Below are 26,352 nucleotides of genomic sequence, written 5' to 3'. Positions count from 1 at the left end.
CGTACCCTGGCAACAGACCGCTTCAGGGAAGCTTCTACTTTGATGCTGATTTTGACGGGAGATACTATATTCTACTACCAATTACACAAAGGTAAATTGTTATCATCTGCATATCTTTTCACTATCACCTATCCGGGGAATAAGTTGGTAATTCATAATATTCGTAGACAGTATCGAAGTAGCATTTACAGTTAAAAGACTCACATATTAAGTTATGTTTGTGGTCGTGAATACACTGCTACTCGATGACACTGCGTCACTGTCACCAGGTCACTGTTATCTGTTCTGTGCACTGTTATGAATAGAAGTCTATTGAACGAGTTAGTGATGCTCAATCAATGCAACAATACTGCTAGAGAATGCTAAGTTAATGGATGACAATCCTTTCTCACTCTAACCGTTAAAACTTTATTTCATTTGCATGCATTTCTATTGACCTCACTCATTTTGACTCCTAGTCCTAACTGTTAAATATTTTTATAGCATTGCCATTATTAATTAGCCTATGATATGGGACTCTCGGAGTCTCACTCTCAACTAGTTTCCAAATCCAATGTTGGCAGCCCTGACAATGCAGAAATCCTTCTGTATCAACAGTAGGGCCTAACTTTTTAGATTTACCTCTACTTCCAAAGACCAAGGCGTACTGTAAATCATATTCCTATGGTAGACATCGATAGGAGCCTGTCTAGCACAAGCCTGTTGGTGTTGCATGTTGATGTTGTTCCTGTGCCACCAAACAGTCACTTCACGTCACTTCACGCTTGCGCTTGCCTTTTTGGCTTGAGCCTATCCTAATTATATTCCTAATTCCTAACGTTAGAGTGTAACATTAGGGGCCTCAAGCGGATGAGGTTGACACCAGTTGTGCCTGTGAGTGCTGTTTTAATATTGACATTGTCAGGATCGAGTTAATAAAATGATGAGCCTGAGGTTTCTTCAGACGTTTTGCCATATCACTCGACTCACTCGACTCTTTTTTCTTTCTTTTTTTTTTTTCTGCTGAGTGATCAGACTTGATGACCTATCATGGAATTTATTCATTTGAATTAAGTTGAGATCCCAATTCTCCTCAAAATGTGCACTCCAAATGCTGTATGAATGATGCTCACTAGTAGAGACACATTTACATAAACATTTTCTAGACTCTAGTCCTCTTGTCTAGATTCTAACGTTAGACGTCTCATGTTAAAATGCTAGATCCCTACCATATAGTCAAGTCTAGAGCCTAGACTGGTTGTGGTTAGATTGAGTAATATTTTGATTTCATATTTCAACACTTGATGTTTTTTTGCAGCGAACTAAGGTAGCACCATGGAGATCGTGTATGTGTACACGAAAAAGAGAAATGAGTTTGGGCGGCAGTGCAACTTTTCTGATCGTCCAGCTGAGCTTCATGTGGACATCCTCCCAGATGAAAGCCTCCTGACAAACTTCATCGAGAAGAATCCAGTGGACAGGGGGATACAATGTGTGCAGGAGATGTCAGAGCATGATGTGAGTGTATTTAACATCATACTTTTGTAAACTTTACTGACATTTGTTTATCAATAATACAAAAACTTCCATGTGTATACTATAAGGTTGCCAAATACTCTTTTCAGAGACTTGGGATTGTGTTGTAGCAAGGGTTCTTGACATTGTTATGCTAATAATACTCTCTGTTGCTGTGTCTGATGTTAGTTGTTAGCATGTCGGGCTTTAGACCCATCTCAGGGGCTGTGAATGTGAAATATCATTGCTATCTCCAGCTCACCAGACCTAAAGGCACAACTGAGCTAAAGAGATTGTTAACCATTTGTAGTCTACTGTTCACTGTGTATATAAACGTTTGAACATTTTGTTCTCAAATTACACAACATTTGGATTTCCATTTAAACAGCGTAAGAATTAATTTTGTGGAAGGGGTCAATGAGTTCTTCGAAGTGGAGCAGATATTTCCTACAATAAAAGCCTCTCTTATGCATACCAGTATTTCGGATCCAAGAGAGAGAGAGAGAGAATAAAAAAAATGTCTCAATGTCTCATCATGTAAATGCTCTTCACATAAATTGCCCATGCAGGTGAACACAGAGCGATTTGAAACGGACAGTCGAGGGATCAACCATTCCGAGGGTGGCTGGCCAAAGGACATCAACCCACAGGAGGTGGAGCAGGTCATCAGGTTCAGAAAGAAGGTGGAGAAGGATGAGCACTACATCAACACCATCCTGAATTTGGCCAGTGTAAGTTTACCCCCTCTTTGGTTACAAAGTAGTAAGCCATTCCTTGATTATACTTGGACTGTATATGGGAATCAGAGTATTGCGATATATAGGCTGCAAAGTCCCCATCATGCATATATTTCCATTTTCCATGTTTACAGTACATGCTGTGTTTTAAAACTCTATTTTGATGAGAAAACAAGCCAGTCAAAATGGCTTGAGGGTTATTCAGAATCACAGTTTACTGCAGAAGTGAAGCAGATGTTCAGGAATACCTTGATAGAAATCTTGTAATTTTATTGTTTTCTAACTGCATTTTGTATGGGCATTTTCATAGTTTCTTGCTGGTTTTCTTTTTATTTAATGGGTTGTAACATTCTTCCATCTGTATCTTGCATGATATTATACTCATGAATGCTATCAACACAATAAGGCCATAAATACAGAGCTTTCTAGCTTTGTCTTGATTGTTTATAATAATTAACTTGACTTTGGAACCAGACAGTTTTAAAATAAAGGGAAAATGATATGGGATCCTCAGATAAAGTCCCATGGCATTAGTTGCAGTATAATAACATGTTACCATGAGTAGTGTAGAAGTTGTGTAAACAAATTAACAATGCCCCTCTCTCTCTCTCTCTTCTCTTTGACACAGGTTATGGAACACTGTATTCAACAAAACAATGCAATAGACATCTATGAAGACTACTTTGCAGACCTGGAGATTGAGGAGGTAGAAGAGACGCCATCTGCCAAAACCATCAATGTTTTCAGGTGAGTGAGTAGTGGAGAAGATTTAACTTGCTGTGGATTTTTTTTCCGGAATCACTTTTTTTTTCTCTCATTGATTGTGAAGATGAAAGCTATCTACTGATTAGGTGTATACACATTCCATTAAAAGGTTGATTATTGCCTCATTTGTCACAAGGGATCACATTTGTTTCAAGCCTTTGGCTTTCTTTGTGAACTCCTTGGCACATTTTACACTGTATATATTTCTGTTCTTGTGATTATCAGGTAAAAGTGAATTGAATTGAATCTGCAAACTTTGCCCTGCCCCATTTCAACCTTTTTCAAAAAACAAATTTGAGCATATCAAATCATGTTACTCAAAGTACTGAGTTACCACAGCTGTACTAGCGATGCATACATAAAGTTTATGTCCTTTTTATCTTCTGTTAGTGCATAACATCTCTTCGTTTGAATGAAATTGATGATCTGCCATCACAGTCCTGTTTTTCATGTGCATTGTACACATTTCTTTTTGCTTTCTGTTGCAGAGATCCAAATGAAATCAAGAGGCCAGCCACTCACCTATCCTGGTATCCAGATGGGCCAAAGAAACTAGCCGTAGCCTACTCTAGTCTTGAGTTCCAGAGGTCATCTCCAGATACCAGCCTTGACTCATACATCTGGGACATTGGTATGTTGGCCATGTCACTACTTGTCATCACCTGATATGAAAAGAGAGATCTATATGCAAAAGCAACTGTGTTTTTTTTCTTCCTTTTTCATTGACAGTAGTCCTACGGATTAAAGCATTTTTATATTGAAATGCATTTCCTTTCCTTTCGTTAACTTTCATTTGTCTTTCTGCATATTACTGCCAATCATGGAACAAAGTTTTCTCCATATCTGTACCAGGAGTATGAAATGATGGTCAGTATGTGATGTGAATCCTGTCTTGGATTCTCCTCATGTGAATTGTCTAAAACCATTTCTGGTTCATACACTGGAAACCCTGTAAATGGTACTATCAATGTGCCAATTTTAGAACTTAGATGAATGTTTCACCCTGTGTTTCTGTGTATTTCATCCTTTTGCCACCAGAAAACCCTAACAAGCCAGAGTTTGTACTAAAGCCAGTATCACCCCTTGTCTGCCTGGAATACAACCCAAAAGATGTCCACGTCTTGATCGGAGGATGCTACAATGGACAAGTCGGTAAGTGGAAGAGGGAATGGTTCCTGCCATGCTCATTGTTGATTACGTCATTTCTTGCTATAACAACGAGTTTATTACCTCCGCCAAGGGAGGAGGTTATGTTTTCGTTACCGTTGGTTTGTTCGTTAGTTCGTTTGTCCGTGTGCAAAATAACTCAAAAAGTAGTTAACGGATTGGGTTGAAACTTGCAGGAAAGATTGAGAATGACACAAGTACCAAACGATTAACTTTTGGTAGTGATCCGATCATTTTTGGGGAATATATGAAGGATTTTTGATATTTTGGCAGGTAGGGTCAATGAACTTGCGAGTTCAGGCTGCGCGTATTGAGGTTTGCATGCACGCACTGGTGTGTGCTCTAGTTTCTGCTGGGGCAAGGTGCGCTGTGCAGCTGAGGGTTTTATGACGTAACAAAGGCTTGTATATTGGGAAATCGGGTGACTTTCAGCACACAATGCTATAAGTACATATTATATGGTGGAAATCACTGATATCTGTATGGAAGAACAAGATCAGTGTTGGAAATGAGCTACATGCTTAGAGGAGGTCTGCGCTCTCTGAGTGCTTCTCTAGTTTTATTACTAGTTGGACCCCGTTTACAGTGCAAGGCCGGGCTCGGCCACGGCTCGGCCGCGGCCGAGTCCGGCCTCAATTGCGAGGCCGAGCCTCGCAATTTTGTCCGTTTACACTGCTGGGCTCGGCCGCGCTTTTGATTCAAACCTTTCAATATTTTGTCGTAGTGGCGCTCTGCTTGTAAACAAACGCAGTTTGGTATTGTCTGGTTTTCAGACCCTTTGCCAAATGAATTCCGTGGCGACGAAGTCGCCGTTCGGGTAAAGGCCTTTGCCGAAGGAAAAAATCCTTTGCAGGACAAAACCACCTTAAACTATACTAGTTTTCGACGTTGAGGGGGTTAATATCCTGAATAGCGAAGGATACAGGCAGAGGGTTTGGAAGCCAGACTAAAATTGGCCGCGCATTTGGCCCAGTTTGCGTTTACACCAAGAAGAGGCCGGGCTCGGCCGCGGCTCGGCCGCCGCCGCCCCAGAGCGAGGCCAAATGCGAGGCCAATTTTGGCCTCGCATTTGGCCTTTTGCGCGTTTACAATGAAGCGGGGCTGGACTCGGCCGCGGCTCGGCCGCGGCCGAGCCTCGCACTGTAAACGGGGTCTTAGTTGCTGTGCTTTAATGGGAGAGCTGTTCAGTAAGACAAGCTTTGATAAATTTACATCCGCATGATGTTGTCATTCACACTCTATCAAATGATGGGAATTAGAAATTGCAATTCATGAACATCAGGTCGCTTTTTGTTTTAATTCACGAGGAACAGTAACTCCATTAATATTGACGAGGAAATTCTATGTACATAGATGAAGAGATTTTATGTAATAAAGCTCTGTTGTCAGGAATGCATGCACAATGTATGAATGTGCAGTTGCTCGTTTATTCTGATAAAACTGCTAAAAGTGGAAATTTTCACGGTGTTGAAATTTTCGCGCCACTCGAAACTAGCAGAAAAATAAAAGCACACAAATATTTTTGCTTGACATGTGTTCCAATAGTTGATATCTTGATTCCGCGAAATTAAAAACATGCAAAACTCTTCGTACCCGGCTGAGGGCAAAAAATTAGTCGCCAAAAATATCCACTTTTACAGTAATGAATCATGCTAGACTCCATAAGAAGTGCATGGGAAATTATTGTTATATTTTGTTTGTGGCTACGCTTGTTTGTATAATGAAAATAATAATATTGATTAAGATTTCTGATGGTAGTACTATATCTTGGCCAGCAGTACATGTAACAATCTGCAATCTCTGTCTCTCACACTCTTGTGGTCACCTACAGCGTTTTGGGACACAAGGAAAGGATCTCAGGCAGTGGAGATGTCGCCGGTAGAACACAGTCACCACGACCCCGTCTATAAGACCATCTGGCTGCAATCCAAGACGGGCACGGAGTGTTTCTCTGCGTCCACAGACGGACAGGTACGGCACACAGCATACCCGTCTATGTCCTTTTATAATCTATTACTGTATACGCTATATATTTCGCGTGGGTTTTATTTTCGCGAATTTCGCGAGTCGGGAGCTATTCGCGAAATTAACAACACGCGAAAATATTACCTTCCAAAATGAATCCCTTGCCTTGATAATACGAACATTTCAGTACTAGTATACCATGTCACGGCTTACCGAACAGACCATACTGGCTAAGCTTGTTTACGTACATATAGCACGTCCACGTCTAACTACTAACTAGATACATGTACACAGCCCAGTCGCTGTACGTAGCATTCGCACAGTACAGCGTATTAACAGCGTCTGGGGTGGTCGGGCTAGTCCACGTCTACTTACGAATACTGTAGAGCCAATCCATTATCGCAACCCCTCGTACCACTCGTCAGAAATCTAGCGCGATGGACTTAACCACTTCAAAAATGTTGAATTCTAACTTACTAGTTCGGTAAGTTTGGTAAGTTTTTTTCATGCAGTGTATAACTAGTATCATTCTTATTTGCTAGTAAGTTGAAAATTTACACTTTCTTTGCCACTTCATATTTTCTCTGGTCCCCCAATCGCGACTTTAACCACTCGCGAAAATGTGTGACAGCGGCAATTCGCAAAAATTTATGTATGCGAAAATTATAGCGTATACAGTAATCTGTCTTCATGGAAGGTATTTGCTGTGGACCCCAAATAACCTGTTACATGAGAAGAGACACACTCAATAAAGTGTAGGAGACCCAGCTGAAATAAAGCAATTCAAATAGAATTTCAGTTAACAGAGTTAACTGAGTCTTTGTTCAGATGATATAAAAACTACAAGATATGAAAGAACAAATCTGTTAAGTATGAATTACAAAAGTGTGTTTCACTTTCCATTGTCCCAAGCACTCTTCAACTTTCTTACATTCCTATGAACAGGTACCCAATGTACATGAATTTAATCAAGATACCTAACCTTCCAACTTTTATATTGCACAGTTCATTGTTTTGCCCACATAGCAGAAGTGACAAATGGGCGTCACTTTTCCGTCGGCGTCAACGAGGTCATTGGCATCGTCAGCAATTTGTTGTACTCTCTCTAACTTTACACAGCTTTGAGCTATGACCACCAAATTCACACCACAGATACATCACCTAATTTAGAGAGGCTGGTCAAGTTTTGATATTGATTAATTCTGACAAGGTCAAAAAGTCAGTGAACTTTGCCTCATAAACACTACTCATACTATTTTGGTGTAATCTCAATAACTTGATATTGAGAGATTCATATCATGACATGAGGAAGATGGGATAAACCTTTGCTCTCAGTTCCCGATCGGGATTCTGAAGATACTAAATTGCTTGCCAGTGCTATAAATGATAATTTTATGTCTATTATCGGAGGTGTTTAACCCACTGAATACTGAGCACCTTCCTGTGTTCCTACCTTCGTGGAACAGTGTCCTGATATCCATCCCTGGGATGTTCAGAAAGCACTTTCGAGAATTAAAAGAAACATCGCCTGATTTTCTCTCCTCTCAGTTTCTGTGTTAATTTTCATATGTATTAGCGACACCACTCACACATATACCATAAAATTTTGTATATACAGCACAATTTTTTTTTTTCATCAGGAAGTATGAAAAGTTTGGGATGCTCCTTATTTTATGGGTACAACAGTATCACAGGAAAAAGTTCTGACATATATATGCAAATTTACACCCAGTTTTATGAGGTCGAACTGGGGCTATATGCGCATGTGAGTTTGTACAGCTTAATGCATGAACGTCAGGGGTATTTAAATCATCATCAATGCTTGCTGCTGTAAGCCTTTTCATTCTTTGTGGGTTTGTAAACATAATTTGTAGATATTCCAGTTTCCCTTACCTGGTCTGCCACAACGATAATCCATACATGCCAGATGGGCTTGTTGCCAATGTCTTTTACGAGCAGAAAACAAATGACTATTGATCGTAAATTAAAACTAAAATAGAAATTGGAGCAACTTCACAGCTCAGAGATAAAGTTCTTTCCAATTTTGAGAAGTAACATGCAGTTTTGCTGAGCGTGAGACTACAAGAAGCTTCAGCTTCGAGATTGTCATGATTGTGCTGTCAGGAAGCTCTTACCAGCTCTTGCCAACTCTAACGTGTGGCTCCAGTATGCATGCATTTGTGGCATTGCAATAGTTGACACCGTCTAGGAATACAAGATTTCTTCATATTGAGACATTTATATTCATTTTTTGTCATGAAAAGCTGTAGTAATCTTTTTGCATGGCTGTGTAAACGTTTATAAGACACAACTTGTCTGTAATGTTTTTACACCCCACCCACACAGTGTGTATGGGAGTAAATAGGAATTACTGTGATGTCAAGTGGCCGGATGTTTGGTCGGGCAGTCAGTTGCAAAATTTGTGGCTCGAACTACTCTCTCATTTTTTTGAGTGATTGACCTCAAATATGGCATTTGGGATGGCTATCATATGTACATGTGCAAATCTTGTAAATTACCAGTTGATTTAACTAATTCCATCAGTAGTTGAGCATTTGGCTTGTAACTGGAAATTTAGGTAGATGTGCAAACTTCATTTTTCATCACAATCAAACATTTTAGGTAGATGTGTACCTGACTCTGAGAGGAAGAGACCTCACTGCACTTTGCCTGCAGATCATGCAGAATTCACGCTTTGAACCACAGCACCGCGTAGCAAGAGCTCAGCAGCACAGGGCTGATTCATTCAATGTGTGACGTCATAACTTGGTTTCCCCAAACTCCACCATCGGATCAGGTTTTGGCATTCAGAAAAGGGTGTCGAAACATCATCTTTCCTTCTGTTTAGAGAAGTTTCCATGTTCTGAAACTTAGTTATTTGTATTCTTAGAGGCTCAAGCATTCCTAAAATGTATAGTTCACCTTATCTATAAATATCAATCAATTTTTCATGTGACAGTTACTTTAAGTGCTTGAATAATGATATTAATAGCTTGTTTATATATAGCACACTTCACACTTGTTAGTTACCTCAATGCGTTTTACAGACTTTTATTATTACCCCGATCACTGGATACATATTTCCAACCAGCACTAACAGTGCTCACTCTCCACTCCCTGGGGAGCATTCCAGCCAGTCACAGCCATTTTACAAGCGCACACATGCTGATCAACCAACATTCTCATCCTACCGGATACTCATTTAATTATACTTCTGGGTGGAGAGCAGCAAAGTAGACAAAGTGCCTTGCTGAAGGGCAAATGTGTTGGCCTTCGCATTGGCTCGAAGACGCAAACACGCAAACTATATCATGCTCACATCATTCAGAATAGATCCTGAACTTCAAAGCCTCTTTTCTCAGTAAACACTTTTCCAGAGTGTGTCCTTTTTAGCAGAGTCCATTTGAATTGAAAATACATCATTTTAAAGTTTAGAGTCTGCTCTTTCAGCATGCCCTAAAATAAAAATCTGTGTCTGGTGACTTTTTGTTGTTTTTGTGATGGAGGGTCACATATGAATAATGATGCTTATCGGGTACAAAATCAGGTTGGCTTCATTTATTTTTTTATGTAATCCAATTGTCTTTGTTTTTATTTCATGTATGCATGCTTTAATTTCCTGATTTGATGACATAATTGGTACCCTGGGGTACCATTTAAAATCCACCATTTTGTTGAATTATTATAATTTTTTTTTTTTTTTTGGTTGTGCCCTGGGTTGTCAAAAAGTGGAAAATTATTTTGGTGCTGGATCTAGCACGCGCTAGCCACTGCAGTGCTTTGAAGTACATGCTATTGCTAGCACAGCGTACCATGCATACATAGTATAACAAGCAGTGGCATGGGAATGACTATGTACATGCACACACAGTGCATGCATTTCTTTGTGGCTTTCCTCAAGTGGACGTGAGGTGGCGCTACAACATGTGGTGTTGCGATGCATCATTTGTTCTTTTCGTGTAGTAATGCACAGTATTCTCCTCTTTGTACTTTGTACTTCATTGTGAATCATACACAGTTCAGCCATCAGGCTGTGAAGTTTGATAATGAATTAACCCATTCAATTCAATTCACTTCACTTCACTTCAATGACGACTAATAGAATAATGAGACTTTCGTAGTTTGCAGTTTTCTTGCAGCAATGAAATATTAACAAGGTGTATTATTTTATTATTACTTTGTTCAACAGGAAGGGTCTTTCAAGTAAAGTTGATCATTTAGCTCCGCAGATGAAGAAAGTGAGATATGTCTACTCTTTAACTCGTACTCTGACCAACACTTATTCACAATCAAGAGAATGATGATGATGTCACTGCAAAATATGCACTACATCACAATAAGGATATCATAGTACATACTGGGTAGAATTTTTAAGTGTTATTCAATCTTTCCTAACACCAGATAGGATATGTTGTGTGAAATATGGCTACATGTGAGTTATTCACATACACACACACACACTCACACACACACACACACACACACACACACACAAAATGCATAGGCCTATGCATGTACACAAATATGCAAAAAGTTAGCACATGAAATGTCTTAAACATTTTGTGTGGATTGTCATCCACATAAGCAATTGAAAGCTTGACCGGGATATCCAGTGGATTATAACTTACACATAATTATGTACAGAAACATTATTTAAAAAAAAAAAAAAATGTGTCATGCACATTCAGTAGATTTCATAGTTAGAAATATGATAGAAGGAGAGAGAAAGGAAGAAAGGTTTAGAGGAAAATGAGAAGAGTGGTAATCTACATCATGATAGTTCATGGTGTACGAATTTGATAATTCTGATAACAAAAAGAATTGTTAATATGTCTACAGTGTATGTGATGTATGCATAACAAAATAAACATGTGACCCTGGGGAGTGCAGGCAAGAACCTTCCAACTGATATTTGCAAAAAGGGCATTCTTTATGTGTCTTCTAAAAGTATGATTCATTTCCACAGTCCTATTTCATGAGAAAGAGAATTCCAGATGTCAGAACCAGCATGCATATTGATCGGTGGGCAAGGGCAGTTCTTGGATTTTCTAAATGCTCAATTGTCGAGGTTCTTATCAGATTTGATAATTCTGAATTCAAAGACAGAAAGAATTGTTGCCATGTCTATGTAATGTACGCATAACAAAATAAACATGTGACCGTGGGGAGTGCAGGCTAGAACCAGGCAACTGACATTTGCACAGAAGGACATTCTTTACATGTCTTCTAAAAGTATGTTTCATTCCCACAGTCCCATTTCCTGAGAAAGAGAATTCCAGATGTCAGGACCAGCATGTCATATTGATTGGTGGGCAAGGACAGTTCTTGGATTTTCTAAATGCTCAATTGTCGAGGTTCTTATCGGATAGCTATGAATTGCTGAGTTAAAGTGGAATATAGTTTAGCAGTTTGTTGCAGAGTTTGTATATAGGGATGGAATCTGTACATGAACACAGTTAATAGGAGGTAATGCAGACGACAAAATCTTAAGTTACAGACAGCATTGATTACTGTGAAGCATTTGATGTTGCAGTACATTACATTGTAGATTGGAGCTTCACATCTCAATCCAAATTGAAAGCAGACAGTTAATTCCTTCGAGCTTTTACCATAATTATGCCTTCATTGCATGCACAGTCTCAGACTTTATACAAATGTGGAGATGTGAAGAACAACATGTTCAAAGAATATAATTCATGTGAACATTTTGATATTTCTTGTAGGCATGTAAAGATATGTAGGACTCAAGTAAAACTTTCCTGCAAACTGAGCAGAATGACTGGTTTGCAATAAATACACTAATTTTTAGAATATTAATATTGTTTTTCCCTCAATGTCCTTGATGTAACAAAAGTTTTCTATCAGTATGAAGGAAAAGCAATGTCTTAGTGTGACATTGAAAATAAAGAAATTCTTCAGATTGTGGAAAACACAGCAGCTCCCTGGTTCGCTTCAGGAGGTTTTCTGAAAGCTCTGACAATAGGGTATCCCCCTGACTTCTGATTTTCTATCTTCCTGTGGAAAGCCTGCTGCAAGCTGGTATTTAAAGCGAGGTGACTTGCTGTGAAAGGCATTTAATCTTGACACTTTGCCTTCTCCAGGTGGAGCAGGGTAGACAGAGGAGGCAAGGGCCTGGGTCCATCCTTGAGCATAATGTTTAGCTGTCCTTTGTTGCTGAAGATGACTGTCTTTTGTTTGAGTTTGGGTCTATCTCAAGCAGACTCTTACATTGGCACTCAGACCTGCAAGGGATACGGTATGAAGTAATGCTGTTCATTGTTTGAACAGAAAATGCTTGGTTTAGCTGTCAAATGTCATTGGACATAAGGATGCTATTGCTTCCATTGCTCTTCCGTGGCTGATGTTGCTTTCCGCAGCAGTCCTCTCCATTTGACTCTGGAGTGCCCCTTCCTCTCAGGTATCATGCGGGATGCTGGCTCTCTTCATTTGTCGCTTGAAGACATCTTTGAAATAGGTTATTGTCCTCCATGACTCCTTTTACCTCAGCATGGTTCCAGAGAGAACAGCTTTTTGCAATGTGCTGTTGGTCCCATCCTATGGATGCATATGCCCTGCCCAGCAAAGCTGTGACACTGTTATGTGGGATGCAATTTAATTTTGAAAGCGGGATAGAATGTTCAAGGCAAAAGGAATCAAGCAATGCTACTGTTCTGCGAGCAGTAATCATTGCCAATGATCATTGCTCAAGAAAAAACTGAGTAACGTTTTACAGATCAAGTAAAGTTTATAGATCGCGTATAGTGCTGGAATCCATCCATAGATTATCATGTCTCCGATGGGACGGATGCCTTGGTTGTCCCACAAAAATTGCAAGCTTCCCATGAGCATGCTTACATAGAAGATGATCTCCGTGATGAAAGGTGGCATAGCCTGAAAAGAAATGAGCATAGATTTATTACAACGCTTTCACTGGTAATTTGCCTCCAGTGAAAAGAACAGTAAAACTTCACAAATGTGATACATCTCATATTTGTTTTATCATCATAAATCCCTTTCCAACAGTAGTTCCAAGAGCACCCAAACTATTGCAGAAAATGAGTGCATAAAACATTCCAATGTACTAAAAACTTTCCACTTTCCAGCCACTGACAAAAAATTGAATGAAATAACATGAGACAGTATGGGGATATGGTATAGCAAGGTGTCTGACCGATTTCTTTTGGGGTGAAATGTGATGGTAGTTAAGGGGTCAAAGGTCACACCGAATTCTTGTCTTGCACTTAAGACTACATCAGGTTGAGTTTTTTTTTTTTTTTTCAGAAAAGCTAGGCATCTTACTGACAACTTTATAAGAGCAATTTAGGGCAAAATAACGGGAACAGTACTTATGCAAACCTACCTATTCTAAACTGGAGGGGGAAAAATTCTGAAAATTTTATCCCATCCCAGTCCATTTTGTGGGTGAAAGATTCTTCTTTCTTTTGAATAAATTGCAATGCATGTTGGTGCGTATAAGATTTCAACAAACCCATGTGTTACTGGATTTGTGAGGTCTGAAGTATATGCAACACACTTGAAAACATTGTCAACTCAGTGTACCAGGCAACTGTAGAACTTGTGAGATATGTTAAAAAAACATTCCCAAAATCAACTGAACCATGTTCTGTAGACAAAATGAGAATTGCTAGTGCCTGAATTTATGATTCTCTTCAATCTGCCTGCAAAGCAAACACAGAGTAGTAGGTGGTTACGCTTTGCTAGTAGCATGTAGCCTAATTGTGTTGGAGTGATATTGTTTGTATCACCTGTTCTGAGAGGGTGCCTAATTTTTTTTTTTTTTTTTTTTTTTCTACCGGTCTGACCTGTCTGTCAGACCAGTAGGCACCAAGTCGTTGGTTTTTTCCCATCTTTTACTGGTAAATTCCTGAAAAAGTTACTAATCCGACAGTGATTTTAACTGGGCAGGGACCATCAGACCACTGCGAGTGTGCAGGGTACAGTAACACACGAGCGGCCATTTTGACACCACGCGACATACGTGTGTCTTCTGCACTCATCATTCACATTAACGGTACAGAGAGTTCGTCCCCGAACTCTGCTTCACATTAACGGTACAGAGAGTTCGTCCCCGAACTCTGCACTGACTTTTCGGATATAGTTTATCCTTTGAATCAACCAATGAAAAATAGGTTGTGTACTTACTGTCTAGTCTTTTAGACGATCCAAGGTTATCTATTCTGTACTTTGCTAGGGATTTTTCTTGCAAAGAAACGCAACCAACTGTGTCAGGTGTGTCGCACGATTGTTGTGGTTTTGTTTGCGTACTGTACAGTGTACGTGTCCCCGCATAAATGCAAATCTGCCGATTTGCAAATGACGTCATAGTCTTGTGACTCTGATCCGCGAAACACAAATCATGCTTTATGCACACATGTATGATAATGATACTGTGTATGCAGAGGGCCAGAATTTTGGTAACCATAATTATGCAAAAGTATTGAGAATTTGGCCATTTCCCTTATTTTTTGAACATTTGATTTGAAATTTGGCACATATGACAACTATTGTATGTAGGTAAGCAAACTTCTTTTCATTTTTGAACCATGTGTTGCCATGGTAACAGCTTGTTTTGATAAAAGTCATAAAAAAAATGTGTAGCCTTTGCTAATTCGCCCTTTTTTCAGAATTGAAAGTGAAATTTGGCACATGTATTTGCTGTAACTTGTAGATCACGCATATTTTCATGAAATATTGTGGATCGAACTACTCTCTAATTTTTTTGAGCAATTAACCCAAATTGGACATGATGTGATTGCTATCAAAGGAAGATGTGCAAGACACCTTTTTTGTTGGTATTGCATTATGAGTTGCCATGGCAACAGCATATTTTAAAAGAATCGTACAAAATGTTGTGGATGAAACTTCTTCTATTTTTTGAGCAATTGACCCTAAATTTGGCATGTGTAACCGCTTTCAAAGGAAGATGTGCAAGACACCCTTTTTTTCGTTAGTATTGTAATTAAAAAGAAAAACTACAAAATGTTGTGGATTGAAGTACCCTCTCTCTTTTTAGATCAGTTCAATTGAAATTGGGGATATACGATCAATGTAATGTGTAGTTGTGCAGGATGCCTTTTTTTTTTTTTTTTTGGTTTGTGAAGAAGTCTGTTGTCATGGCAACAGCAGTTTTTTATACCAATTGTACAAAAATATGTGGATTGACCTAACTCCCTGAGTTTTTTAGTATTTGACTTGAATTGTGGTACATGTGACCACTACAGTATGTAGAAGTGCAGAACACATCTTCTGTAGATGTTGAACAATGCATTTCCATGGTCAGCAATTTTTCACTAAACAGAATACAAAAATATTGTGGGTTCAGCTAACTCCCTCAGTTTTTGAGCATTTGGCTTGAAATTTGGCACATGTGAGTGCTATAGTACATACATGTGCTAAATTATTCTTTCATCGTTATTGAACTATAAGTTGCCATGGTAACAGCATATTTTGAATGAAAATCATACAAAAATACTTTGGATTCAGTTATACCACGTTCCATCATCTAGAGATACATGAATGAACTGAAACATAATTCCACTTTCTTTTTATTCTACAAAAAGTTAATGTCAGTAAATGTGTCAGTAACTGATGTCATACTTACATGGGTGTGCTGTTTACATTGAACTAATTTGTGTAAAGGTTTATTAAACTGCTGCAACCAGTGACAGCTACGTGTATGAACTTAGCAACACATTAAAAAAGCACAACCAACATATTTAAAGGTACAAATGGGATGGGGCCCTAAGGGGATGTTCCATGATATTTCTCTTTTGATTGACTGTTATTCAACATTTTATACTGACACAGAAGCATTATTGATTCAGTAGTTTGAAGTAGCAATATATTTGAGAAAAAGTTGAAACATATAAAAAGTTTCCAAAGTGCCCCGCCCCTAATGTCCTTCATTACTACAAAATGCATGTTTTTTTGTGTATGTGAAACAAATGGAACTTTCATATTTCAAGTTCTATAGCAGCTTACATGCATGTATAAAATGAAAAATACTTTTCTTTTTCTTTCTTCTTCTTCCATTAACTCTTTTATCTATTCTTTCATCTCTAAGGCATTAATAAGGCCACAAATGAAAACTTGATCTCCATCACCAATGAATTTAAATGGATTGATCTGCACTTTCACAAATTTATCTGTTATAAGCAAAGGCTCAAGCATTAAACAGAATTTTAAACTTTGAGAAGAATCATACGACTATTAGAATATACTCAAAAAGCCATTATTGGTTTATTCTGTGCTTCAAATGATATATTAAATTTCTTTTCCTTTTTCAGTGGTTCAACATGGCTTTCAAATACAAACCAGATACCAAGTAATAAGACGATGCAATGAAAGGATTATATCAGCTTAAATTCATTCATCTTCTTTGGGTTCATCATGAATGTATTGCAAAATTTCCGTGCATGAAAGAAATAAAGAAAGGAACGAATTGGAACAATTTTCATCGTAGCATCACCTTTCACGTCGAGCAACATCAGGGTTACATTTCAGATATTAATGACAGTACATGCCTGTATGTACCATAATGCCAGATGTGCCATGTTGATTTAACAAAGGATTAATTAAACTTTTGAAACCAATGACATATATCTGTTCATGCATTTGCCTGTTTTTTCAAGTAAGAAAAGAAATCTATACATCTGGAAAAAAAAGAAGAAAAAATGATCTTAAAATCAATCATCATGTACAAATTATAAAACTGTCAGCACCCACTTTCATAAAGTTCAAGCTTTACAAAAAGGTGGTTACCATGCAACGACAACGTCACTAAAGATTAAGATACCATGATAACTTTATCCAAAAAGTTGATGAATTTGTCTTTTGTTTTTGTTGTAAAACAATAGATTTTTAACTTTGGCAACTTTTGGGTGAAGTTGCATGCTCATCCTGATCACCAAGCACTGCTGTGTTTCTGTTTTTATGTCAAGTGTGTAATGGAAGTGAGGTATAGACATCACTTCCATTAGCTGCTGCAGCAGCAGTGGCAGCAGCAACGTCTTTGTCATCAACGATAAGTGTACTCTCTCTAACTATTCACAGCTTTGAGCTATAATTACCACCAAACTTACACCATGGGTACATAACCTAAAGATTCCAGTCAACTTTAAATATGGGCATGCTCTGACAAGGTCAAAGGTCAAAAGGTCAAAAAATTTCCCAAATATGCACTGTCCTCACAGTATATTGCACAGTATTGTCCATACTCTTAATAACTTTCCACATATTTGAGCTATGACCACCAAACTCAGTGTAACGTAAAGATGCCAGTCAAGTCAAATATGGGTGAATTTCAACAAGGTTAGCAGTCAAAATGTCGATGAACTTTCCCTGATAGCACTGTACTCACAATGTGGTGAACTCTCAATTACTTTCAACAGATTTGAGCTATGACCACCACACTCACGCCACAGGCAGTGATGAATCCAAATAAATACAAGAAAAAAAAAAGAAAAAGAAAGAAAGAAAGAGGGTGTCTGTGCCCCCCCCCTTTATTTTTTTTTGTAAAGAAACTTGTATGCTAAAACCTTTTTTTTTTTTTCTTTGTCAGCCGATAAAACCTGGAAGTGGTGCCAGAATTCTTTTTGCGCCCCCTCCCCCTTTATGGAAATCCTTGATCCGCCCCTGACAGGTACATTAACCTAAAGATGTCCGCCATGTTCAAATATGGGTGAAGTCTGACAAGTTCAAACTTTCCACAGCTAAGATGACTCAACTAACACCACACCTTCATCACCTAAAGACGATTTTCAATTTCAAATATTGGTTTAATGAGTTGGACAGGGTAAAAGGTCACTGAACTTACATTACAAAACACTATAATTGCAAATGAGATATGTGGGCAAGACTTTGCTTGGCATTTACCTTGTTTGGTTGCTTGAAGTTCATTAGTTGCACATTGTTTGCAGCTGATTTGCAGCTTTAAATTTTCCCCACAACAGCGTGGTTCAAACAAACTGTCAATGATAGAGGACATTGAAGGGCAGAACAGTCTTCATCAAGCATGGATATGTTATAATAGGATGTCTTCCTAGCTACCAACCACCTGTACATTTCTTTTTGTCACACACAGGTGTTGTGGTGGGACACACGCAAGCTGGGAGAGCCAACGGAGAAGCTGGTCATGGACCCAACCAAGAAGGGCAAAATGGAAAATGCACAAGGAGTCATTGCCCTGGAATATGAACCAACAATTGTAAGCCAGTTTATACTCTGGAGTCAAACAGTAGAATGTATTCTAAGCCTGATGTCTTTTATTTTGCTGTAATCAAACCATGAAAGAATGCATTTTAGGTAATCTTGTCTGATTATAGTAGTAGATATAATTTGCTACTGGAAAGCAATGCCCAAATTTCATAATATTATCAAATTCTCCTATCCAGCAAAAGAAATATTTAATTTCTTTTTGAGTTCCTTTAGATTTTTCCTTTTTTTATTCCATATGTCTCACTAATTGCTTCCAGACAAAGATGTTAGATTTATCTCAGTTTTGTTGAATTATATCGAAATCACAGTTCTTCTTATCATGTTTTTCTGATATCTTACAAAAACGGTATACCTTTTGATATAAAAAAAAAAATAATGCTGGCTTTTCATGTTTATGTGAAGCAACAGTAAAACCTTATCAACCCACTACAAGCCACATTGATTCCTGTTCGTGTGTGTAGTTTGTGCACATTTAACTCATTGGTACAGAAAAGGTTAATTAAAATTTGCCCATTCAAATAATTAGACGTCTTTTGTTTTTATTGATATATCCAGGAAAGAATAATATCAATGTAAAGAATTCAAGAATTGCATTCCTGCTTTGTCCCATCTAATATCAGCATTTCTCTGTCTCTCCTAAACCCACAGCCCACAAAGTTCATGGTTGGTACAGAGCAAGGCACCATCATCTCATGTAACAGGAAAGCCAAAACACCGGCTGAAAAGATTGTAGCCATGTACAGGGAGCACATTGGACCTGTCTACTCACTGCAGAGAAATCCATTCTTCCCCAAGAACTTCCTGACTGTTGGTGATTGGACAGCGAGGGTAAGTTTTAATGCCTACTCATTATTTTAAATATATGTTGGAATTATGAACAGAATGTGGCTTTAACTTTAATCAGGTCCTTTGAATATACCCATTAAGTTATAGGGCAAGTGGCATGGTTCTAATCATGAAGACTTATTTAGGGTTTCGAAATAAATGATAGTGATTGCTGCCAGCAAGCGACTTTTTGAAAATGCAAAAATATAGAACTGGAATGCTTTAGGGATTGCATAAGACAGTGGCATCATGTTCATGTTTGCAATCAATCTGTTAGGATATGTGCAGAGACTTTGTTCATATGCTGATTGAGAGAAAATACTAGTGTGACTCTTTCATTGGCGTTATACCCATGTAATTAATACAATCAGGGTCAAGTACTTCACCAAAATTTGTATTCTCTGTGGTGTTCTGATGTACCAGTTCACTTCCATTCAGGTGAATTCTGTGTTACATAAGGTGATTAGCATGCATTTATAATTAAATGAAGGGAATGGTGGTGAATGGGATTGGTTGGCAGGTCTTAATTGCTAATTCATGAAATGAATGAAAAGGTAGGAGCAAGAAGAGATGGCAGCATCAGTTGTTATTGAAGTTAAAACTGTATCCTTGATTGTTTTTTTTTTGTTTTGTTTTTTTGGTGCTTTTCATAAAAATGGTCTCGTCCTTGGCTACTGATGTTGCAATGTATATGATGTTGATGCCGGCGGTCTTCAATGAACAAAGAATAGACAAATCTTTGACATATTTTATCTCTGTTTTTGTCAATATTTGACAGATTTTACATAACAGATCATGAGCTTTCCCAGACAGACTCTCTCATATTTTTACATTTGCTCTCGCTTAGATCTGGTCTGAAGATATCAGGGACTCATCTATCATGTGGACAAAGTAAGTACATGTATGCTGGTACTTTTTAACCTCTAGTATGGACCAGGGTTCCCGTGGTCATGAAAAACCTGGAAAAGTCATGGAATTTTGAAAAGGTTTTTCCAAGCCTGGAAAAGTCATGGAAAATGCAGATTTAGAGATATGTCATAAAAAGTCATGTGAATGTATAAATTTGTATTTTTTTTTTTGCCTTTTAATGATTTTCGCTTTTGTTTGCTATGTAATTTTGTTTTAAAGGAAAACATTTCATCAAATAAAATCGGACCAACTCCCAGGCAGTGTTAGGGTGGTATACACACTGACACTTTACATGGACACTACTTATCTGACAGTGATTTTCATTTGTTTAGCACTAACCACTTAAGTTTTCATGAAATTGCCGACCAAAATAAGGTTCTGTATTTCAAAAATTTAGCATGGAAAAGTCATTGAAGTCATGGAATTTATTTTTGTAAAAGGTGCAGGAACTCAGATGGACTGATATACTGTTGAATAATACAACATATCAATGATGTAGAGTAAAGCCAAGAACTAGGGAACAGTTCAGTGCCTAACATCTCTTGGCCCACCAGTCAACACTTGTTTAGACTTAACTTGAAAACAGTTATGGTAATTAACCCTCTGGTTCCCATCTGTTGCAGATACCACATGTCTTACCTGACTGATGGCTGCTGGAGTCCCGTCAGGCCGGCTGTCTTCTTCACGACCAAGATGGACGGCTCCCTCGACGTGTGGGACTACCTCTTCAAGCAGAAAGACCCGACTCTCAGCCTGCAGGTATGGTCACTTAAAGTCCAGGCATTATCATCTTTATCATGTTTGTATTCTCATTTGTTGGGTTGCAGAAATGGAACAGGGAGCTAGATAAGTGTAATAATTGGTGGTATGACTTTTCACAGTTAGTCCTCTTAGCTGACGATGGTTAGAAAGGGGCTTTTGACAGTGAGCACTAGGTGATGACAAAAGTAGGAAATAACCTTCTTTTGTAGGAGGATTAGATTATCTTTGTGTGGCACTTGTATTGTCATGTAATGTTTAGTCACACCAATTGCTTCACTGGAAAATAATCTCCATAACTTTCTTTCGCTCAACATGAGTTTTGTTTTTGGACCCTCTGTGGCGCAGACAGTACCAGGCAGACAATGTATCACACTCATTTTGACAAATGTAGACATGGTCTATATCATTGATACATTTTTTGATCTGTCTTCTGTGGCAATTGACAGGTCAGTGACGATGCCCTGCACAGCCTCCGTGTCCAGGACCAGGGTCGCCTCATCGCCACCGGTTCCCACTCGGGCACCACCACCCTGCTGGAGCTGTCCAGCGGTCTATGCACCATGCAGCGCAATGAGAAGGCCCTGGTGACGGCCATGTTTGAGAGGGAGACCAAGCGGGAGAAGATCCTGGAATCCCGCCAGAGGGAACTGAGACTCAAGAGGCAGACTGCCAGTGGACAAGGCAATGAGGTAGGGGACATCACTCTAATCCTTCTCTGTATTTCTCCTCTATCATATTTCCTTTCAAAAGCCTCATCTTTTTATCATAAACTGGTAATCTGAAATAGAATCATTCATTGATTCAATGGTTGCAAGAGATCAGATGAATTTAATTTTAATGATTTATCATAAATGTCTTTTGATATTTAATTTTACCATGAAAGAGGAATTGTAAAAAAAAAACAAAAAAACAAAAAAACAGTCCCTCAATTCATCAGTCAGTATCTAATAAAGCTTTAATATCATATGGTTTTCTGGATCATGGTTAAGTCATGTTCTTTCTTACATCATGCCTGTGCTACCTACAGACTGAAGTACTAAGACTGGACATTCAATCTAAACCTTAAATATGTGTTGCACAGACAAATTCAGATTGGTCTAGTTTGTTTTCACAGTATGATGATTGCATCATGTATGTTAAGCAGGCAATGTAGGCTATGACACTTCATAGTACTTAACCTAGATTAAACTTACAAATAAGATTTGCAATATATATCAGACTTATCACCTTTGTTCCATATAGGGGCTGAAGGAGAAAATTATATATCTCCTAAGAAGCTGGTGAGATTTATTGAAAGTCTCCAAAAAGACAGTGCTCCTGAAAACACAAGAACATAAACCACAAAGGAAGTCTTGAAGATAAGCATGGAAATGCTTTCTCCCCATGTGTGATATAAGAATGAAAATTATTTGCAGTGCTGTTCAGTGTGGACAAGTATCAAAGAGCCAATTATGGAAATTTATTAATCTGTAGGCATGTGGGTCTGAAAGTGATAGTTATGCAACATCTTCTTTCTCGGAATGATGCAGGAGGATGAGGAAGGAGGACCAGAGGAGGAGGAAGACCTCGTTGCCAACGCTGAGGAGGACTTCTTCAAGATGGTGCAGGCGGACAAGAAGAAGTTTGAGGCCAAGCAGGCCAAGCTGAGTGAGCAGGACAACAAGACCATTGAAGAGGCTGCAGAGCAGGTGAGCTGGTTGCCATGGTTACGGAGACAGGAAGGGAGCTAATGGTGATGCGTGAGAGTCTAACGCGCTTGGGCAAATATTGAAAAAACAAACAAACGAACAAACAAATGATTTAGGAGAGGATGGAGACAACATTCTTTCACAAAAGAATGACCAAAACAGTCCTTGCAAAGTTTCCAAATTGTAACTTGCAGTGTCAAAATGCTACTGCAAACCCTGACTTCATCTTGTGCCATATCTCGCTATCTGATCGCCAACAAATTGTAGCGTAAAGTGTTTGGTTTAGCTGCCACATCAGCAGGCCAATGCTCACGTTTGATGGCTTGTTGCCATAATAAGTTGCTGCTGAAGAAAAGATAAAGTGGCAGTATTGTATTTTCCTTGAGTGAACCCAAATACATTAATTCATTCAGTTGTATTTAAGCATAAACTTCAAATCAATACAAGAAGCAAAGTTTAAAGGCAAACATTGGGAAGACCTTCAGAAATATGAAAGTTATTTTAGGAGTCCTGACTGTGTGAGCTAAAACTCTGCTCCAATGCCAGATTTTTTTTTTTTTTTTTTTTTTTTTTGGTAAGGACATAACACAGTGGTTGTGAATGTCTGTTTGCATTTACATGTATGTACGTGTTTTGACAGTTCTTCAACGGTTGATTTTATGTAGTTCATAATGTAGAAAAATATATGACCAATCAGGAAACGATGCTCCTTTGACACAGAGCAAGGTAGTACTGAAATGTGAGTATGATGACATGTTTGTAAACAAGAAACCCTATGGTTTTTCTTTCAGAATGGCAGTGAAAAGAAAGACACAGAAAATGGTGAAAAGGAGGACAAATAAGTTGGGACGGTAAGCCTGGTTAGAGAAATATGTTTCTTTGAAGAAAACTGCATGGATTCTGATGTTGTGTCTTACACTCGTATGAGCAAAACTGATTTTATATAAAAGGGGAATATTCTCAAAGGAGATGATATGTATGCATGAAGGTAATGAAGACAAGGCAAGAGTGCTGTTAAAGTTTAGATGAAAAATATGCCGCGACCATTAGAATGTTCATGTCAATTGACTTTCTTTGGGGGTAGTTTGTCTTGAAGTACAAACACTCCTACATCAAGTAAAAACCAGCAAATGTGTACTATCAGGATTTTTGTTTTTGTTTTCAAGCACTTTATGTAAGAAGTCAGAAAATGGGATGTTTAAACTTTCATGTTAGGTCATGATTTGATATACATGTAGCATGCCATAGCTTGTAATTTAATTCACCCGTCAAGGAGCAGCTCCAATAATTCAAGTACTTTGCAATACAGCGACTCCCGTTATAATGTAGTCCTCGAGACTGGCAGTTTTCTTTCGGTATTTCAAAATTTCGTTATAACCAAACAAATAAACAATAAAAATACAAAGAGTGCATAATCTTGCGGCCTGAATTTTTACTTCGTTGTAACCGGAATTTCGTTATAACCGTATTCGTTATAACGGGAGTGCACTGTAATGAAGTCTTTGGAACCAGCAGTTTTCTTTCGTTATATTGAAATTTTGTTACAACCTAACAAATAAACAATAAAAAACAGAGAGCAAATAATGTTGCAGCCTGAATTTTTACTTCGTTATAACTGGAATTTTGTTACACTTGTGTTTGTTGTAATGAAATGTTACTCCTCGATATTACAAATATTGTTCCTTATAAGATGATTGTAGAGCCTAGAATTGGATGTAGGGGATATATCTCACTACTGGGTGACTCAATATATATTTTTCTACTTTCTCTTACAGGATATGATGAGCCAGAGTTGACCACAGTCTTCTCATCCTTGCTGCACATTCTTATTCTTCTCCTCTGTGGTGTGGATATCTTGATGAATGGGCAGGACACGTGCTCACATATCAGTGCATTACCTACACTACATAACATTTGTGCCTTCTGCCAAGAGCTAGAAGGATGCTAAAACTGGGATGACAGGAACTCGTTTCGGTCTTAGTGCCCTCCTAGCTCTTAAAGCTACAGACTCCGTGCCCTCTCATTCCGGTTCAGTGACAATGTGTAAAGCCAGTATCCATGTTTGTGAGCATAGTAGGAAAAGTACCAGGGAAAGTAAGGGTTTAGAGGGTTGAACTCATACATGCTGATGATTTAGTCAGTTATAGACACCCAGGGTTTGATTGTATTGCAATTCCAAAATGAGTGAAACAAGTGCTTTTGCAGTGTGTATCATTAAATTACTGATTCCAGTTAATAACTATGTGATGATGTCTGTGTGGTTAAATCTTTTCAAAACTCAAAGCCTTGTACAAAATTACATTACAACTACAAGCCATTATATGACATTGTTCCGTCAGTGTGGGAATGGAGAAACTAAGATGAACTTTGTGTTGAGACTTAGGATTTTTTAAAATCAAAATCTCCCACCCAAATATCAGCCACTTGTTAACAATCATAGGGCCCTACATATTGATAACAAAGCGAGCATGAGTGACTTCATACCAGTAGATTGAAGTACAATACCTCTCTTGTGTTGCGTGTTGCCTATAGTACACATACAAAACATGCACGCCATTATACTGGATAATATGTAGATCTTGATATAATCTTGTTACGGCACTCATTGTATGAGGTTCATAGCTCATTGTACAATAAGCACTGAGACAACCATGCAATAACCCCATGGCATACAATCAAATGCACTGCCAAACTGAAGGATGAAAGTCTTTTAGACATGTATCCACCATAGCAGGAGACTGTGAACTGCATCTTCAGCATTATTTGTTAACTCATACAGCATATGATTGTATTTAAATCTTGCAGCAAATTGAATGCTGTTTTATCGCTGCAATGGACTTTCAGTGCAGTTGAAATTTCAGGCTCACTACCGCTAATTGTTTGTTTTATTCTAGACGCAAGTCAATCAAGTTACAGTGCGTACATCACAAATGCACAAAGAAAAAAATTAGTCATGCAAAGACAAAAAGTGTTTGAAACAATTGCACCACATCCACACCTACACCTGCTAGCACCTTGACAGTAGACATCATTCACATTCAAAGGTATATGTGATGAATTTGTGAAGAAAAAAATATATATTTACAGCGTTGATGAATCAGTGTAAATATCCGACCACCCCATACGACTGAGTGGAAAAAGGATGTGAGAGTGTGTCAAATTTGCTATATTTTGACAAAACTTTTGACAAAGTGTAAATAATATCAATGAGGAAGTTGTTTACTGTGTGTGCAGTGTACAACTGTACTCCTGCTGTACAATTTAACTTTGTGTGTACTACTTACCTGTAATGGTACAAGAAAACTCTTCTTCTTGAAGAATATAAAAATATGTATTTGTACAGTTGTTCAAATAAATATGGATAAAAGTACAACCGTGTTCCATTTCATCTTATTTTGTAATCATTATCATATGCATGTTTCTCTATGTTTGTGAGCAGACTTTCAGAAAACGTACCTGTACAATAAATTGTATGTGATAATGTGATTCACCCGGTCAATGTTAATGTACTCTTCCAAGAATATTTAATAATAATAATAACTACAGCATTTGTAATGCGCCATCGATCTAGTGGCCTATTATGAGGTGCAGAGGGACATATACATGTAAAGAGAATAACATACATAAGTAACATTTTGTAGTTGAACATATGAAGTTGAAGAACAAGGAAGAGATAGAAATATATATACCTGGTAAACAATTCAACAACAAAAATATTCAACCAAAGCAAGATGCGGATATATATGACTTCAAATGCTTTTTAAATGTTTCAATGGTTTCTGCTGATCGGATGTACTGAAATT

The 26,352-nt window shown here is 38.2% G+C and overlaps 1 protein-coding gene across 1 annotated transcript; it reads left to right on the top strand.

Moving 5' to 3' along the window:
- On the top strand, nucleotides 1–25,922 carry LOC140231564 (dynein intermediate chain 3, ciliary-like). The gene is made up of 15 exons (XM_072311702.1): nucleotides 1–91; nucleotides 1,298–1,497; nucleotides 2,064–2,225; nucleotides 2,860–2,978; nucleotides 3,485–3,627; nucleotides 4,035–4,148; nucleotides 5,995–6,134; nucleotides 18,232–18,354; nucleotides 19,014–19,193; nucleotides 20,038–20,081; nucleotides 20,723–20,858; nucleotides 21,308–21,550; nucleotides 22,391–22,549; nucleotides 23,341–23,400; nucleotides 24,325–25,922. The coding sequence occupies exons 2-14, from the start codon at nucleotides 1,315–1,317 to the stop codon at nucleotides 23,389–23,391; spliced, it is 1,797 nt and encodes a 598-aa protein (XP_072167803.1). The 5' UTR covers nucleotides 1–91; nucleotides 1,298–1,314; the 3' UTR covers nucleotides 23,392–23,400; nucleotides 24,325–25,922.
- Nucleotides 25,923–26,352: the final 430 nt, after the last annotated feature.

Source organism: Diadema setosum, chromosome 8 (assembly GCF_964275005.1).
Source record: "Diadema setosum chromosome 8, eeDiaSeto1, whole genome shotgun sequence".
Taxonomy (NCBI): Eukaryota; Metazoa; Echinodermata; class Echinoidea; order Diadematoida; family Diadematidae; genus Diadema; species Diadema setosum.
This window is presented reverse-complemented; position numbering and strand designations above follow the sequence as displayed.